Source organism: Xiphias gladius, chromosome 8 (genome assembly GCF_016859285.1).
Source record: "Xiphias gladius isolate SHS-SW01 ecotype Sanya breed wild chromosome 8, ASM1685928v1, whole genome shotgun sequence".
NCBI classification, from domain to species: Eukaryota; Metazoa; Chordata; class Actinopteri; order Istiophoriformes; family Xiphiidae; genus Xiphias; species Xiphias gladius.
The window spans coordinates 29915062-29934204 of NC_053407.1; the positions used below are offsets into that span (position 1 = coordinate 29915062).

The 19143-nt window shown below is 42.5% G+C and overlaps 1 protein-coding gene across 2 annotated transcripts in view; it reads right to left on the reverse strand.

Moving 5' to 3' along the window:
• The window catches only part of immp2l (inner mitochondrial membrane peptidase subunit 2), a 152718-nt gene that overhangs the window by 16288 nt on the left and 117287 nt on the right, over positions 1-19143 (reverse strand). Inside the window, exons 4-5 of one of the 2 annotated variants that reach the window (XM_040133113.1) lie at positions 6429-6494; positions 4234-4732 (exon numbers count right to left, since the gene is read on the reverse strand). In XM_040133113.1, the coding sequence (XP_039989047.1) occupies positions 4573-4732; positions 6429-6494 (226 nt within the window). In that variant the 3' untranslated portion in view covers positions 4234-4572. Of the gene's footprint in view, positions 1-4233; positions 4733-6428; positions 6495-19143 lie in introns of those variants that run through there. The other variant, XM_040133112.1, reaches the window with a different exon arrangement.

A 19143-nucleotide genomic window follows, 5' to 3' on the forward strand; every position in this document is an offset into this window, starting at 1 on the left:
AACCCAGAATAAAGGGGAGTAAAGGTGGACTGACAGCCCTGGTGTTTTTATCCTCCTGCTGTATTTTAATGAGCCGATTGTAAATCTGCATTTTTAAAACAAGAACCTAAGTCAATAAATGTTGCTCATGTTCTTCATCCTAAGAGCTTAAGGGGTTTAAGAACTTAAAGTTTATTAATGTGTTCCGTCCCGTAATTTAGCAAATTAAGGGAAATTTGAAGCATTAAAAGCCAGAGATTCAAGGACTGCTAATAAGATAAACTGTCTTTATTACTAATGCACGACATGTTTTTTCAAGCATTAACTGATTAATCATTTTGGTTGAATCCGTGCAGTCATAAATATATTTATAAATAAATTTACTTATAGTTCACACTCTGCACTTTTTGGCAGGTTTTGTTCTAAAACTTTTTGTGGGAAAATACAAAATGTGTGTAGCATTATAAAGGATTTTAAAGTTCATCTGGCCCCAACAGATTTTCACAAAAAAGGAGAAACAATAGCTCGATTTCTACTTGGTGTAGGAGTTAAATAACCTTCAAAAAAAGAGTCAGAATCGACCCTTGTGGAAGGATTTGTTTTGTATTTCCTAAATGTCTGGGTGATGACTCACTCTTAAAAACTATATGAGAATAAGAAAGTTATTGAAAGCTGTGACTGCAGGGGATCAAATTTGGTCTTGAAATCTTTACAAGTTCGATACAGAGCACAGTTTGAACTAAAAAGAGCAGAAATGTTTTTGGAAACAAAAACCCAATGAGGGAGCACTAGGGAACAACGTCTGATGATTTATGACTAATTATCTCATAAATCAGACCAAATAATTATATTTAACCAGTGCCTGCATCAGATAATGTATTAAAACCACAGCACAGGAAGGGTATCCTCCTAGTCATCTGTCAGAAGCTTGGTAGTTTGGTCGTCTGCCAAAGTTTTACCGTCCTGATGTTCCTGATTCAAAGGTAAAAATGAAAAGGTCTGCGATGCTAATGTTCAGAGAGACGGACCGGGGACGCAGTGGTCTCTGTAATAAATAAAATACAGTCCAGCAATGAGACGGTGAATTTTGAGAAGTTGCTGTATGAGAGCCAGCAGCCCGGCCCGCTCTGTTCTCCTGCTGCGTCTCATTATCTGAACTGTGGAGCTCATTTCCTCACGAGAACACAGTGTAACAGGGCTGAGAACAGCTCCCACCTCTTCCTGAAGGAAATCCAGGGAGAAGAGCACAACTCACACACACACACACTCCCTGCCATACAATGTACTAAGAATAAAAATAGCTATCTGCAACCTAACATTAATGTGTTCTTAATGCCAGTTCAAATGCAATTCCAGTCCAATTTCGAGCCAACATTTAGCTTGAAAAGTTAAAATGCTCCAGTGCAGTCTGCTTCACAGAAATCACACGGGGATTTAACAAAGATCCCAATTTATTAGATCAAGGAAAACAACTTCAGCAGTGAAACGTTACGTTTCACGGTGCTGGCCATTTATAACTCGTCAAATTTGAGGTGAGAGTAATTAAGATAGATGAGGGTTCGGGTTCGGCTTCGGTAGTTTGGTAGTGTGAGAGCCTGTGCTGAAATTTTGTGTCCTGATGCTGCTGATTCAAAGGTAAAAATGAAAAGACCGGAAGGCTGCATGCAACGCACGACATTACTGCATGAGCGTGAACGACTTTTTGAGCTAGTGAATTATATGTACAGACATGTTACTATACTATGAATTGATCCCAGTTTTTACTGCTCCTCATGAGGGCACTACTTTGCCTTTTTACACAGAAAGTTGACTAATTCTGTTTCCTTTGCCTTGTATTCTGTGACCCTGAGGTCCGAGAGTCAGGGACAGACCTTGAGCCCGACCGATACCGGTTTGTTGTCAACATCTCGGCAGCACAAACTGCAGCCTCCAAAATGCATTTGTTTAAAACTGGCAGCTGAATCTATCCCACATAAGAGATCAAGAGCGTGTGACTGAGAGTTTTAGCAGTAGTGGACTGTTTACAGAGTCCAACTGTTCTCTGTGTTACAGTGTTTGCTGCAAATCTTTGTAATTGCTACCAACCCATCGCATCCCCTATAATGTCACTCTGCTTTCTTTGTCTGCTGCATCTACTGACCTCTGGAGATGGAAGTCCTCCACTTCAAATGGCCGTTCAAATATCAGGCCACACGCTTTACTGGAGTCACTGTTGTTGTTTTCCATGTCAGATTTAAAAAAATAAAAAATAAATAAATAAAAAAGATGACCCCTCAGGCTGCGACCGAGGGAGATGCGAGCTCCTGAGCGGCACAACGGGCGGCGATCCTGCAGAGGTGTGATTTTCAGTTGCCAAGGGGAAACTAAAATGGTATCAGCAGCTAAAGCAAAAAGTTGTTGCTAAGACTGGAATTTGGGGAAACTGGGTGTTACAAGGATTTCACAATGTTATAAAAGCTCCACCTATGTTAGCATGTAGACATTGGTATAAAATACTGTATATTCTGTCTTATAAACCAGTTGAGAAACTCACATAATGCTGATTTTCTATGTTTACCCCAAACACTATAAATGAAAGAAAAAAGTCCGTTCTAGCCCGTTCTATGAGGCATTTGACACTTCAGCTGCTTGACAACGCTCCCCATTTTCAGAGCAGCACGTCAGTTTAGGCCACCTGACGCGGCTGATGGTGTTGAATGGCACCACCTCTGATTCGATTCTGTGTTATGGAGTCTTGCTGCACCCTGGTTGTTTCCAGTTCGGGCCAAAATAAATAAATAAAAATAGAGACTTCAACCTGACTTTGAGTTGAACAACTGCCACAGAGCTCTCAGCAGTTTGACAAGTCGGTTTCATGGTGTGCTGCACCAAAATCCTTTCTGTAATATGTTCCCCCTGCTGGCAAACACGACACACCATGCCAGCAGTGATTGGTCACTTCAAATCTACTTTTGTCTCGAGTGGGAGCCTGTTTCCTCGGCCATGCGGAGGAAACAGGATTATTAATGGGACGAAGTCAAGCATCTTGTAGACGACGACTTCTGAAAGTCACCTCAAAAACAAAAAAAGAACAGCTGAAAACAGCGAACTGTGTACAAAGTGCTGTTTAGTGTCGCTTGCACCAGAAGAGTCTCGGCAGCAGGCGCGACACCCACTGAAGTGTCCTTCAGACAGTGAGGCTGTAGCAGCTGAATGGATCACTAAATTACTGAAGTCCTTATTTAAGAGAGTCCTGCAATAGACACAGTAGATGGTAAAAGAAAGTATCAGTGTCGAAAACGCTGCAGAACCAGAGATATTCTCTTTTTATTCCACACATTCCTCTTCCTTGTCAAAAGTGGGCGCCTAGATTGCCCACAATGCACAGTGACCACCGACAGTTTGGCGGGAGATTCGGGTGTGACAAGCTCACAACTCAAACACTTGAGTAAAAGTAGCAATTCATCAATGTAGAAATCATCTGTTGTGAGTAGAGGTCCCGCATTCACAATCCTATTTATGTAAAAGCAGGACACAGCTGTAAAACCACAGGGCATCGCAAAATGAGCAGTCGACCTGAACGTGAAATTAGCCTCCAGAAATGCTGAAAATCCTTTCAAAGCTGGTCCAACTTAAAGAGTCAGTTCCTCGTTTGACACGAAGAACTTAGAGCTGGAGCTGCTCCTGTTGGAGCCACTTCGTACCACAGTTGGTACAAAGACGACATGTGGGGCTGCTCCCAGTGACTCTGGTAAACTCTAAGTGTACAGGGGGAGCACCGTTTTTATCATTCAGAGAGGAAATAGCCAGGACTTGTTTTAACATGTCTCAAAGACACACACCAAGTTTCCATTATTAATATTTTCTACAAAACGGACTGATCTCTGGAGAGTTTTAACTCCGCATGCTGGGAAGTCTGCTAATATGCCGCCATTGTTTCTGCAGAAACTTAATTTAATGAGATGAATGAACCCTCAGCGAACCATTCATTCACCTCATCATTTCAAGTCAAACGTTCTGACGTCCGAAAATAAAAACTTGAGAGTTTTAAGTTGAATGAACTTGAAATGAATAAAACTTATATATTTATATTAAGTTAATGAGAAAAGATTAGTTGGCTCCTCTAAATTCCTGCGTGATCATTTTCAGTGTCTATGAGCTGGCCACAAAAAACATTCGTAATTATTAAAATTTATTTTTCAGCATTTCAAACAACAAAAAGGATCCAGTGACACTGACGTGGGGGGGGGCATTTTAGGCATAATGAAGACGATGATGATGAAAGTATACTGTATAATCACTGCATCAACATTTATGAGTCTTCATCACTTGGGGATGTTTACCAGCCGTCACACAGCTCCCTCCGGAGACACTGCAGGCCTTTATCCCACTTTTTCACAAATGCAGTCGTGCTCCCCAGCACCTGGACACGCACACTCAGGTGGGACATCGGAGAAGTTCCCCTTTAAAACTCAATCTGAGGCATGAATATGGTTTAAGGACGTAGCCGAGTCCTGAGAGGCAGCCTCTCACCTGTCCACTAAACAGCTGCCACAGTGATTGGCTGGTCAGGATCTGCTGTCAGGCAGGCGGAAGGTTTCCTTTCGTGTCTCATCACAGTGACTTCAACGTCCTCTGGACCTGACAGAGAACCAAAAACCGCGCCGACATAGCTACGGGAGGTGGAGGACGATGTTTTGTAAATTTATATGAAGGATGTTGATGAGGTGGAGCACTTTGATTGGTTCTTTGATGAATCCTTCTGGCTAGTTGCCTGTTAAAGATGGTTAGCAATATGGAGGAAAGTTAATGCCAAAATAAAATATTCTTTAAATAATAAAAATAAAAGTAGACTAAATATATGTAGAAGAAATTGATAAAGCTATATAATGCTGTAGTTGATAAAATCCCTTATTTTCAATTATTTTATGCTTCTATTATCTTCAACTTCCCCATTATTGAAAGAGTTATCTTTCGTTAAAAAGAGACCGAGTTGCCATTACTTTACAAAGTAAGGGGTAAATCACAAGAGATTTATTCATGGGCTGATTCATGGAGGCACCAGTTATTAAGAGTTTTGTAATACATTTAGTGCATTTTTTTATTAGGGTTATTCATTTAAAAGTGTAAAAGTCGCATTAAATTAATCAAAACTTTATTAGATAACCCCTGACTGATTGAACTGGACTGAAGTTGACAAAAACTGGTGCTCAGATAATTTAAATGCTTTTATTAATTAGTTCAAGGGTAAGTAAGAGATGATAGTATCACCTTAAACTGGGAAATAAAGAGCTTTCAAATCAGTGGCTTTACGGAGCTTTATAGTGAGCTCGTTGTCTATCCGTTTGACCCACGGCTTTACTGCTCCGGTTCACTCTCGCCGCTCTCATAGCGTCGTTTCCAGCTGCAGCAGGCAGATGAAACAGCTGTAAAAAGCCACCGTCCATCACCTGCTCAGCAGCAACCAGCAGACAGACACAGTCAGCGACCAGCTGGTGGACACGGTGGAGCATTTAGCAGCTAAAGAGCCAGATGTTTCCCTCAGGAGCTGGTGGAGACCAAAACCAGAGCTAAAAGAGAGGGAGTACTGGACTTGGATTCATCAAGTGGACACAGACACCAGATCCAGATGAAGTATCATGCTGCTCTGTAACAACTTGATGTGGAAATAAGCAGCTGTTTGCTAACAAGTTCAACGTATCAACTTAAAATATGATGCTATGTCAACATTGTGTTCACTACTTGTGTCCGCTGCCAAGGGTTGAGGGTTTAAATTAATATGTGGCTCATACAGCAAATACTTTTCACTGTATTAAGTTTAATAATTAAAAACTTTTTTTTTTTCTCTAAGCATGTTCTCCCATCTGGTCTTCATTTAACAGTCTTGGTTGTTTTGTTGTTTTGTTCTCAGTTGATGTTGCATGATATCCTCCACCACCAAAGCAACACTTGTATGGTTTTGTATGTCAGGAAGGAATTTTAAAAAGGACTTAAAAAAAAGATCTTTCAATACAGTATATCCCAATACTAACAAGTGTAGACATCCTGCCGCCGAAGTAGGATGTTTCCTTGTGTTTGCCACATTAAAGAGTAAAACCTCAGTACATAATCGCTAAACGCTCCATGTTTCTTGCTCTTCATGCTCCTCATGTGGCTTTGTGACTGGTTTGTGTTTGTGCAGGAACAGAGCAGTGATTTACTTTTGCCACAAGGTGATGCCAGTTAATCTGATTAGAAATCAGCATGATGGAGTTAACCTCTTGACTGCAGGGTTATACGATAAGATGTGAGACAGCTGCGTTTTTTTCCCGACTAACAGGGTGCTGTTTCACATCAACCTCAGGATATCTGTTTTTACTACAACCCGGCTGTGATTTAAACATATAATTCCTTTATCAGTATTAGTTAGAGTGGCTCAGTCAGATTTTCAGTGATCTGTCACTGCAGGGAGGAGGGGCGCTGCTTCCTACCTGATGAAGTCGCCCTCCAGGCCAATCACCCGCTTGATGATCTTCTGCTGGGGATTCCTGGGGGACCTGAAGGAATAATAAACATATATACGGTAATAAGCATAAAACCCAAACAGGAAAACACAAGCAAATAAAAATCAGACAAGCGTGATGTAGTGAGCTGCAGAAAGAGCTCTGTTCAGGTCTGTGCATTCAGATTAAGTCTGAGGCTTCAGTCACTCCTCATTCATCTCCTCCCCTCTCTCTCTCCTGGTCTCTGATGCCGCCATATATGATTACATATTTATATATTCAACATGTGCCTAAAAACTACCGATAAGGCGGCAGTAAGTTTTTTTGTCTCTTGTGTGTGATGGAGCTCTGAATCGATCACAACCTCTTTCATCTGTTATTCATCGCCTTACTCAACCAACTGCAACACTAAAAGCTAAACGATCCTAACTGATTTAAGAATCCCTGCTTTAAAACTTAAACCACAACTTATAAATACATTAGGTCCAGCAGCACTAAGGTAAATAAAAGATGCACATATTACTGTTGCATTGGAAGCACCGAATGATTTAAAAACTCATTTAGAGCCTTGGCACTTTTTCCAAACTCCCGTGCTGATTAAGTTTTGAACCTCGTAGGATCAAACCCAAACCACATGCTGGACAAGCAAAAAGGTAATTCTGAGCATTTTCAAAGGATGAAAATGCGATTGGTCATATGCTAAATATTCATATGATATAGCTGTATTTTGCTTTACAAATGACAGATTTTTGGTAAAACTATTGCTGCAGGAAGTAGGGGTGCTGAGGGTGTAGCCCCAGTTACGACTTCAGGTGGATAGGGTACGCTATTTTATTACACTGTTGCGTGATCTCATTATTTTCTTTTTTTTTAATTATCGTGAGCAGACGAGCCTTACGGACAGTTTCCTATAATATTTCCTATAGATTCCTACAGTACTTTGTGTATTGAGCCAGACTGGACTCAGACAGCCTCACCAGCCCGAACAAAATGCTTTTCAAATGCAGTTTTCAACCATCAGCAGCACTTTGAAACTGTGGCATTGTGTATTCATCCTAATTACTGAAGTATATTTCTCAACCATGCCAATTTCACATTGTTAAATTTTTCTAGCTGACCCAAAATCGTATGGTGCTGTTACAGTGTGATTTACCAAGTTGTATGGAACCCATTTTGGCTGGCTACTATTTTCTGTTTTTTGTTCATATGAATCTGGTGTTTTTACGCCCAGCTGAAAACATGTTTCCCCAGCACCAGGGAAAGTAATTCAACCCTAATTATTTTTTGGATCATTGTACGTTGCCATATCTGCCAAATATCAACACTTTTACAACAAGGTGGAACACAAATCCGTGAAACCAGTGTTGAAGGCCGCTCAACACAATGACCACTTAAGTCACTGGCTAATTCCCCCCTCACTTCTTTAAAAGTTTAACTCAGTTGTATCAGAGGGTCTGTAATAGTAAACCAAGTAAATCATTGTTTTGGATACAAATGGATTCAAGTGCAGCATGGATTTGGGAAGGGATGCAACCTGCAGCAACAGAAGTCACCAGACTGGGCCTGAATAGGGTAGGATATAGGCAAGAATGGAAGAAAGTTGTACTCAAAGCACTTCTAACTGGTGATGAAACTATTTTGCCCTTGAATGGGACTTGCAGAAAGTTCTGCCAAACAAATGGTTCTGGTTAGTCCGGTAAGGTTTGAATTAGGAATACGTTTTGGGGTCTATTCTGGGTCTGTACTGCGTTCTGCCCTCAGTTGGACACATGTAGAAAGCAACCAGAGGTAGAAATGATGGAGGCGTCCTGATCACACTGAACCATCTCAACTTGCCCCTTTCGACATGAGGAAGCCGCACTTCTATTCTGAGCTCCTTTGGGTTGTCCAAGCTCTTCAGCTATTCTCTATGTGTAAAACCTGATCTCCTGTGAAGGAAACCAGTTTTGGCCGATTTCTTCTGCATTCACGTTCTGTCAATAACTATCTAACAAAGTAGATCTGTAATTCACAGCATTCCAGCAGAGTACACCATGGCCTCACATTTGGAGGTACTGACTGTGACGGACCATTTAAACCAAGAGAACAACTTCCTCGGCAAAGAGGAAATATCAATCCTAAGGTCACTAAACTGAACAAATCCCTTTTTATATGTGCCAAGTGTCACAGTCACAGGTTGTTATTTGTCATTTTTGTTGCCAATCTCAGGAGGGCAGGTCTTACTCAACTCTTTTTGTTGAGACTGTGATGGACAATAAATAACTCCTATCCCTGAAGTGTTTTGGTTTACTTTCTGTCTTTGTCTATTTTTTTAACCAAAATGACCTGAAACTAAAGCAAGTTGAGTGCACAATCGTCAACACAAGAGGGGAACCGGAGAAGTGCTGGCTTGTGTCACACGGTCGAGTGGTGACACTGCGGGGAAATGAGTCAATCTCACCATGGTTTCAGGTAAAGCCTGCATCCTTTTCTTGCTGATTGACAACCAAGGTAAATAACATACATATGCCCTGCTAGTAGGCGGTGCTGCCATACGGCTTGGCGGTAATTAAATCCTCTATACACCTTAAACAAATAATTTGAACAGCACTATCTGTGCTGTCACACTAGAGATTCTGTTCAACCACTGGCAAAAAACAGAGCAAGAATGTGCTTAACTCGTTGCCAAGAATATGGATATAGCTCAAATTCCAATTATACAAGGACAGGATGGTTCATAGCGATAGCTCCCGTATCTGGATCATGGCCACAGGCACAGGTGGACAACTCCTTCGACCCCTTCAATATCCCTGCATGAGTAAAGAGCTGGTCCACTGTTCCACAACTTCAGGACAGAATCTATGTCGGTCCTCCTGACCGTTGAAGTCAGGAGTTCAACAGTTCATTGAACTGACTGACTGACATGTTACCTGTTGTGTGGGGAGTTATTTTGCCCAAATTTGTCAGGAGTATCTGACGTATATGTCCCATCATTGCCATCTTCAGTAAACATCGAGTGCTCGGAGCGCGTAATGTTAAAAAAATACGTTTTTAGAGATGCTATTTCTCTGAGTCGACTTACAACAAACCGTATCATTATTCTTTACTATGGACTGTGGAATAGGTAGCTGATGAAACGATTCTTAATCCCACCAAAAAAGCTGATTGGTTCGGTTGTTTTTCCAACCAAGTAACAGCTGTTATTAAGCTCAACACCAGACCTGTTTGAATTGGTGAGAAAAAAACTAGATGTGGATGGTGATTCAGAGGCCCAGAACAAGGCTACAAAGAAGACTGAGGTTTGACCAACGGCTGAAGGCTCCTTTCCAGCCCCCTAACATACTGTATGCTTTACTGGGCAAGCTGAGCAGTGTGTTACCCCGATAACTGGAGCACATCTGCCAGACCAAAGGGTCTTGGTGGTGCATAATGGTATCTTGGGTCAACAGCAATTTTGTGTGGTTGGTTGAATGATCCTATCCTATCTGGGTCAACTTTGAATCTGGTCTTTCTGTTTGGAAAATTGATTTATGCACGTCAGTTTTGCGTAAGTCTTCCACTGATCAGGACCCATGTAGACCTCCACCTTCAGCATCTAAGGGTAAATGTCCTCTCTCCATGGCGTCCTGCCACTTGGGGCTATTTGAATCCCTCTACGACCCCTATCAAAGAGCCAGATGAGTCTTTATCTTTCTCCTCCTGCCTGTTTGTTTTCGCCTCATCTTCTACCTGTTCCTTCTCTGGTTCTTCCTCATCTTTCTCCTCCCACTTTGTTTTCTTCAATTCCTACTTTTCTTCACCCCCCCCCACCACCACCACACACACACACACACACACACACACACACACACACACACAGACACACACCACCCCCACCCCCACACAAACACAAACCACCACCACTAGCGCCACCAGCACCACCTCCTCCTCCTCGTTGCCATGGGGATACAGGGGATCATGACTGACTGACAGTTTGCTAAGCCAATTGGATTTACCCACAGCCACAGAACTGAACACTCATTGGGCGGTCTCTGGGGAGCTGGAATATATCAATGTGTGTATTAGTGTGTGTGTGTGTGTGTGTGTGTGTGTGTGTGTGTGTGTGTGTGTGTGTGAGAATGTGTGAGTGTGTGTTGGTGTGTAATAGAGTGATGGATGATCTCTCCAAAAGCAGAGGAGAGGAAGGATGGAGGAACGACAAACATAGCCTATCATTCAGTCTCGGTGTCTCTCACCCCTCTCTCCTTCTAATTCCCAATCTCTCTCTCTCTCCCTCACTTTCTCTCTCTCACTTTCAGTCTATCAGTGTCTCTCGTCCCCCCCACCCTCCTCCACATCTCTCACTGTGGAGAGGAAAAGAGAGAAGAGGTTTGTTCTTGGAGATACTCGAGGAAAACAGGAAAATAGCTGCTGCTGCTGCTGCTTGTGCTGGATGTTAACATGCAGCGCTGCATGCCTTAAATAAAACACAGACACAAACACCAACGCAGAGCAACACATACACACACACACACACACACACACACACACACTCTGTGCTGCTGCAGCCATGCCAGGAATACCTGCTGAATATCTGCTGCTGCATGGGACGTGATGGATACCGCTTCTACTGGTGAGTGTTTCATTGCTATGACTCTGTGTGTGTGTGTGTGTGTGTGTGTGTGTTGGGAGGACTGCAGTAGTCCTTGAGAGCTGTGGCGGCTCAGCCTGCGGTTCTGACAGCTGAGGGGAATATAAAAACAGGGCTGGGGATATTTGTCGCAGGTTTTAAATGCGTGAGGACGCTGCAGCTCCTTGCTGACAATCCTCATGTTCTGTACTTTGACTCTTTTCACTGTTATGTCCTGTTTTTTGCCTCTGAGAGAGGAAAATGGGTTGGAGTCGGCAGAGTAGAGTCTTGTCAGTGTCACTCCACAGGTTCATCCACTTGAGTCAGAGAAAGGTGGAACGTGCAACAAGACTGGATGAAGCAGGGGTTGTTTCTGGAAGGGAGAGGGGGGCTTTTTTTGTCTTTATAAGGCAGGTCAAAGTGACGAGAGGCAGGAAAGATTCAGGGACGGCATGCAGCAAAAGTCCTGAGCCGGGTGTAAACCCCGGGGAATCACATTAGCAAGGTACATGCCCCCCGGGAAACTGAGCGACCAGGACGCTTCCGGAGCAGTAACGAGGTGGAAGTGTCCGAGCTTCGTCAGCTCTAGTTAGAGCCAGTGTGGATAGACGCCGTATGCTGGCGTGTGATGTGGCGACATGAGTCAGGAGAGAGCGCGGCGCTGTTTATATTTGGACGGGTACAGTCAGAGTTTAGATGTGCAGGTCACAGGATTGGCTGCGGGGCGATCTGCCTAACATGAGGAAAGACGTTCTCACCACTGCCTGCCTAATTAACCAGAACCTCCGTCTCCCTCCCCTCCATCCTCACTCCTGCTGTATTTAAGCCTCGGTGGAAATTAACAGAAGTGCACTAAGGCATCTTCAAGTGGGCAATATTGAAATTCAGCAAATTTCCGGTCAAGTAAGTGGGGTTGATGCCGAACAACGTCAACGAGCAGCGGCGTCAGACTTGGAGAGAATGAACGTCGGCTGTGGAGACTTTAAAGACGCAGCCCTCTCCGGAGCTCCACAAGTAACACGTCAGTGTTCATCCTTAATTTTCATCACATGATTTCTCAGAGGGCACATTTGCTCTGATGAGACTGCACGAGCAAAACAGCCCATTATTTAAATTTAATTGACAATAGCAGGAGGATTACTCCAATGTGACTGAATGCTAATTAAATAATGACAGTAAGCCATTTCCTCTGGATATTCACTCTCTGTATGTGTTGGACGATTTGTTTTTAAATGAACACAAACACAAACAAACACATTATGTCAAGTCCATGCTTCTCTGAAAATTAGGTTAGGTTACAATTACAGAGGAGCGACCTGACACACCGTTTGCACCCCTTCGTCACCAGAAAATGTTAATGTCAGTTGAGGCAGCTTTGGTGAAAGTAAGGTTGCGCTTGGAACGGACAACCCAGCTCTCGGTAGAAACGTAGTCTCTCTGTGTGGAACTACACTCAGGTCTTCGGAGACCACCTTTGCCTTCCCCCAGCCTCAGTCTCCACCACAAACCCGTCCTCGTTTCTAATCATGTCTTGGAGTCATGTCATGTCTTCTCCTTCTGGGATAAAGTCCCTCTCCGTCTTTTCATGCACAGAGAATGAATATGAATTTTAAAACATCAACATCTCATTATATAGAATATTTAGCAGAGACGCATTGAGAGCTAGAAACATGGGTTTTAGAAATAGTGAAATCCAACCAGCATTGGCAGAGAGTTACTAAGTACACATACACAACCACTGTACTTGATTACAATCGTGTGGATTTGAGTATTTTCATTTTATGCTGCTTCATACTTCTACTCCATTACATGTTATGGGTTAAACTACCCAACAGTACATGAAACAATTAAAATCCCTACAACATTCCAGGACCACTCACATGTTGATGCATAAATAATAATGATTCAATCATATAACAATATACACTGACAGGGGCCATTTTTCATATTTCTCATATTTTGTATTTTCTCATATACATGATGATCTGAAAGCCGATTTCTTGTATGAAAATACTTCAGCTGTTTTTCTTTTCCTTGTATGCATACATAATTTCATTTTTCTTGGGGAAAAAGACTTGTATCCACGTCAAAGCCACTATGTGTAACTTGAAATTATAGAATGTAAACTGCATTCTCCATATTCTCACCGTTCTCTCGAACACAGAGGACATGGCCTTTGTGTCATACAGCGCTGGCAAGAAGACAGAGCAAAACATAAAACAAAAAGCAAAACAAACTAATTCCCTGAATAGGTCACAGGTCTAAATCTGGCCCGTGGCCTCTCTCAGCTTCACTATAAAGAGATGCTTGGAGGTCTGTCCGAGCATTTGTAAGAGATGCATGATTTTTTCTGAAACGGCGACTCTGAAGAGCTCTGTTCAGATGTATGCTTGAGGGAGAATTTATTAGAATACAAATACAGTCCGTAATAAATTGTGATAGAATCTCATTTGTCACATAAATGATGATGTATGCGTGGTTCCATCTCATTGTGAGAGTGCTCACAAATGGATTTAGACCTCCTAAACTATCTACGCTGAACTCTTTCTGCAGCCTGCACCAGCACCTGTGGAAACATCAAGAACTCTCCATCATAGCAGTGTGATCACCAGCTGACAGATGAGATTATTGCCAAAGTGCGCTCGGAAATACATTATGACCAACAGACGATACTCAACAACGTCTTGCTCAAATCAAATCCATACCGATTAATTTTTTGAGAACTCATTATTTTAAATCCTTGATATACACATTCGTTGGGGATGTTTCAAAAGTGTATTATTATTATTGTGTGTCTGCCAGACTGGCCAGAAACAGAGACACCGTGGTGCTGATGGGACGTTGGGGACAGACTCCCATATGAAGCCTAAAGCCACCATGAACGTATCCCACTAACAAGTGTTGTGTGTGTATCACAGTCTGATCTATCCGATTCCTCTGAGGCTCAGAGCTCCACTATTAAAAACACCTCCGTCATTCTCACTGTTGCACTGGGTGACACGTTCATTACCGCGATCACACACACACACACACACACACACTGTAGTTCTTTTTGAGTCAGTCCCGCACACACCGTCCCGCTGCCCCAAATACTCACTAGAGCACCAACTGTGGATTATTCTGCCGGTGAAGATACCAGCCCAGAATCCCAAGGAATAAAGTTCTTATCCGGTGATTCTGAATCTCATCATTTACGTGCGGCGCCAACGTTCGGTGCCGGTGCAAGAGGTAGTGTGTCCTTTGCGGTGCAAGAAGGGCAGTGAGGGGGTGGTGGATGGGCGCTGTCTGGACATCATGCATTCCCCAAACTTTAACTACCCTAGCTGGAGACTGAGAACATTAGCTGTTAGAGAAAACGGCCAAAACGACATCTTTTTACGTTCAAGCAACAAAGGCATCTAGCGGCCGTAGGAATTATGACTCTTGTCCACTGAGAGCGAAGAATTGCAGCGAGTTCACCTCCAGTCAACGCTAATTTCTTTTAATCAGGACCGCCATCACTGTGAGTGAGTTTTAATATATATATGTGAGTTTTAAGTCTTAACGTGTGCAAATACCTCTACAGAGATGCAGTAGTAGCCTCTGCTGCTGACTCCTCCGCCCCGGACGCACAGGCGACTTTAGCTTTACACATGCACCCCCATAAACCAACAAACAGAGGTCACTCTGTCAATCTGTGTGTGTTTACAGTGTGTGAACTGTATAAGTGTCAGGGTAATTAACAGCAGAGAGGCTGCCGATTAAAGGGAGAAGTGTAACTTGTGGGAGGGGAGGCTAAGTGCGAACTCTAATGCTGGCGATGCTAACAAGGAGCGTGGGTGGTAGGATGGGAGGAGGAGGGGAGGGAACAAACTGGTGGATGGGACCCACATAGGACTGGCCTAATAGCAAATCAATGGCAGGATGGAGAGAGGAGAGAGGAAGGGAGGGAAGGAGGGATATTATGTAGAAATGTTTTATGTTATCATTATTGTTCTTTGCAATATGGTCCTTTCCGTTTCCTGCCAATAACACCGAGAGAAATCACCTAAGGAAAAGAGAGATGCAATGGGAACACACTGTTCCGCTCATGTCGCGACTGTAAACTGGAGCTGAAGATAGCGATTCTAACCGATGTATTGATTCTAAATGAATATCTGTGATTCTGTTCATCAAAAAGGCAAAGTGAGATCCAGACTGTCACATCCAGTTAACCCCATTAGCCTCTCTCTTATTTTCAGGATATACACTAGGCAACTCAGAAACGTCATTCGCTGGCATGTGAGCAGTACTTTACATGTTCTTGGACAGGTTTTATTAAAAAAAAAAAAATTATATATATATATATATATATATATATATATATATATATATATATATATATATAGTTGATTCAACAGTTTGATCATTTTGGAGGCTGTAGTTGGTGGTGCGGTTGACCCGCATTGTGTTATACAAAGAGGTGTGTCTGTTGTTCAGCCTGCCCTCGTTGATTTGACTCGAACACAATAATACGAGCACCTGTCAACATAATACAATGCAGCTCAAAAGCATTCTTGGTGAAAAATGGAAGGATGTTATTTGATGTTGAAGAAAAGAGACTGCATCAGACTTTTCACCCAATGCCCAAAACGAAATCTGTTTAGGTTCAAGTAACCGCCTACAATTTCCAACTGAAGGTTAACATTGGTTTCTTTTGACTATGTCAAAAACCCTCCCCAACCCTTAACCAAGTCGCTTTTGTTGTAACCATGACTACGAAGGTCCCCTTACCTTAACAAAATACTTATTTTAACCAAAAAAGCTATTTTGTGCTTAAACCTACCCAGAACTTAACCAATAGCCTTGTAAGAGCAGAAAATTTCTTTCTTTTTTTTCTTTTTTAAACTTTTTCAAGGAGAGGAAATTGCATCCGAACCAAACACTTAGGAAAACTATTACAGAGTAATTCCAGTTTATTACAGCTCGGGTCTTCTTTTTGTAGCTTTCGTCATCCTTCCCAGTGCTTACGATGACACTACTCAGCAGGTTAATAGCCGAGATCTGTGAACACGGTGGCATCTCTGAGCAGACATTTGACAGGTCTAGAAACACGAGCAGTCGCACAAATCAGACAGGTCGGAAACAAACCAAGACTTTATTTGCCGGTCGTTCTGAGAGTGAGCGCACCTGAAAACGGATCATAAAGCCTCAAACTGTTCGCTCACAATTGCAGTTAGAACAATAGGTCAAAGCTGAAGCAGGAAGTCGCCTGTAGACTGTGATGGATGTGTCTGTAGGGTAACAGTTGAGCTGTTCCTCTTCATTTTTTCTCCCGAATAGGTTTGTCTAAGCTGGAGGCTTGTTTCAAACCTGTGTGATCGTCTGGCTGCTCGTTTTTATGACCGTCGGGAGAACTTCGTCCCCAGATCTCAGCAATTAACTTGGCGAGTAAAATATTACCGTGAAGATTGTCATTATTATGCAGATGAGAGCCAGGCTGTAATAAGTCAAGATTGCTCTTTTAAACCATCTCCTGAATCTGCAGGATTTACTCCTGCAGAGGAGAATTTCCTCCGACACGATCCATCTCCAGAAAAAATATGGCACTGGTCCTTTAAACCGATGCCTGCTAATGCTCAGTACCAAAGCAGGACGCAGTACAAAGTAAATATGAGGCGGTCTCGGATGGATGGTAAAACAAAGCAGGAGAGATTGAGGTTCACGCCCATCCCCATAGAACAGCCCACACTGGTTGTCTTTAAACACAAACACAACTTTAACCGAGTACTCAAAGTTACCAAAACTTAACCAGACCTTAGCCGCCAGTGTGGCAGATGAGGAGACGCTAGTGTTGTTTTCCAACCAGCAAATTTGCCTGAAAGTTTAAAGTATAACAGGACCTGAAAGCGCTGCGTGAGTTGACTTCGCTGCCACAAGGGAATGTTACGATTGCAATGATTCAAAATAAATTAATCTGTTTTTCTGATTTATAGATCAATAATTTAGTCTCCAAGGGTCTTAAAACAATGAAAACAACCATCAGAAGTTAAAAGAGGCCAACGCATATCTTCAAAAACACCCAAAGTTTTTGAAACCGACAATCAGTAAATCTTCACTTTACAGACTGAAATCTTTTATAAAACAGTAAAAACATTTTAATGCTCACAAAAGCCAAGCAATTCCCAGTCTGACCAGTTCACACGCCAGTGACCAGAACTTGTAACGGACTGAAATTATAATTAGTCATTTCCTGACAACAGCATTTAATGTCTGAGAGCAGCAGAGACAAAAAGTGAAATCTTTACAGAGAGAAGATCAAGAAAGAACAAAGACATCCCAAGACAAACAGCACAGATGGAAGATATACCACCAGCCTGTTTACAATGTGTGTGTGTGTGTGTGTGTGTGTGTGTGAGAGTGAGTATACAGTGTGTGCTGCTTTTGTATAAGAATGAATCCAGATTGCATCCAGTCCCGTGATGACAAGAAGACCTAATTATCCAGTTTGATCATCAGTTTATCAAAAGATGATTACGTTACTAATTGTCTCAGAGCTTATTAGACTCATGGCTTTCCTTTCTTCACGTGCTCTGAGGAGAACACAGTGATGTTAACAATCACACCTTTTACCTTAGCAACATACGGTTCCGTCCATTCATGCTCCAAATCAACTCCTCATTTTATTCCCTTCATTTTCTATGACTGGAAGCACATTGTGACCCGTCCTCATCTCAAAAGGACCTGGTTTACTGTAAACTGTAGTGATCAGTGTCCTCTTAGACGTGCGCATGTCAATCCTGTCCCCCAGTAGTGACGTTTAGATGGTACTAATTTTTACCGAACGCACTGTGGCAAGAAACTTAATCACGTGATTATTACTGGGGTTTTTTTTCTCGAGTGAGTGAGGCGCTACGTTTATGCGCCGGGTAGGACGTATGGAAAGCGGTCAAGGTGGATGGAGGGCGCACAAAGCGCAGGACTTTGCCACCAGGGTCCGGGGTTCACATCCTTAGTCCATTTGTAGTTTAGGCAACAAAAGCACTTAAGGTTAAGGTTCGGGAAAGACCGGCTTCGGTTAAATGTTAAACACGTCGTAGCTCGTGCTTTAAGCCACCGAAGTTTTTTTTCCCCGTACTAAACCCGACCAGGATCTTTCACTAAACTGAACCAAGCGCAGTGGGGGTCTGAACAGAACCAAGTTGAAGGCGATGAAGTTAATGATGCTGTACTCGCTTCGAGGTCAGATATTTTGGCGGAAAACAAATAAAGTATGTTGTGATTAAACATTTTACTGATACGGTCAATATCCACGTCTTGTGACTTTCCAGACACCAGTTAACAACGTTTCCTCATTATGCTGATAAAAACACGTAAGCAGTCAACATTAGATTTCATCCAAAGCGTATTTGCTGCCTCAAATTAATTTGATGTAGATGTCATTTCTAGGAGACAGAGTAGACACTTGACTTTTCCTGTTTTAAACCAGGACCATGGTCTTTTACTAACCTCAAGTTAAGGTTACATTAAGTTTCCACCCATCAACACATATTTTGTTCATTTTGTTTAAAATAAAATAAACAGGCAATTTCCTCCATCAAGGCCTTAAATGTCTCCGTTCAGTTAAATGGCGAGTAAATAGTTTAAGAGTTGTTCAAATCAGCAGCAGATGCTTTTGAAACCTCTCAAACCCGCCCCTCCTCTCGAAGCTTCAGCCTTTTCTGATCCCCATCGGAACAGGTGTTCAGTAAATTCACCTGTCTGAAGACCTAAAACTGCCTGTTTGTGCGTTCTGGTGTTAATTTATCCACACTACCTGATTTCAAAGGACTGAACTCACTCACGCTGCAGATATGAAGGACCAGAAATACATCTCCTCTGGTCTATTTTCCCTGCGCTCAGGACCTGCCTCCCTCTCATGCATAAGTACGTACTTATGTGCACGCAGAGATGAAAACCATCTGCCACCTGATGACTGAGCTTTGACGTCAGCATCATCCAGCGCTAAGGTCAGTCTCATACTGAGACTCTTATGAACCGCAGGCCTACAGATCTAATGCAGCTCTCAGCAGGAGCGGGTGCAGAAAATAATCCTCCTCTGCTTTTGAGTTTGCTCCTACTTCCTTTCTTAGTAACGGCATTTTCGTTACTACCATT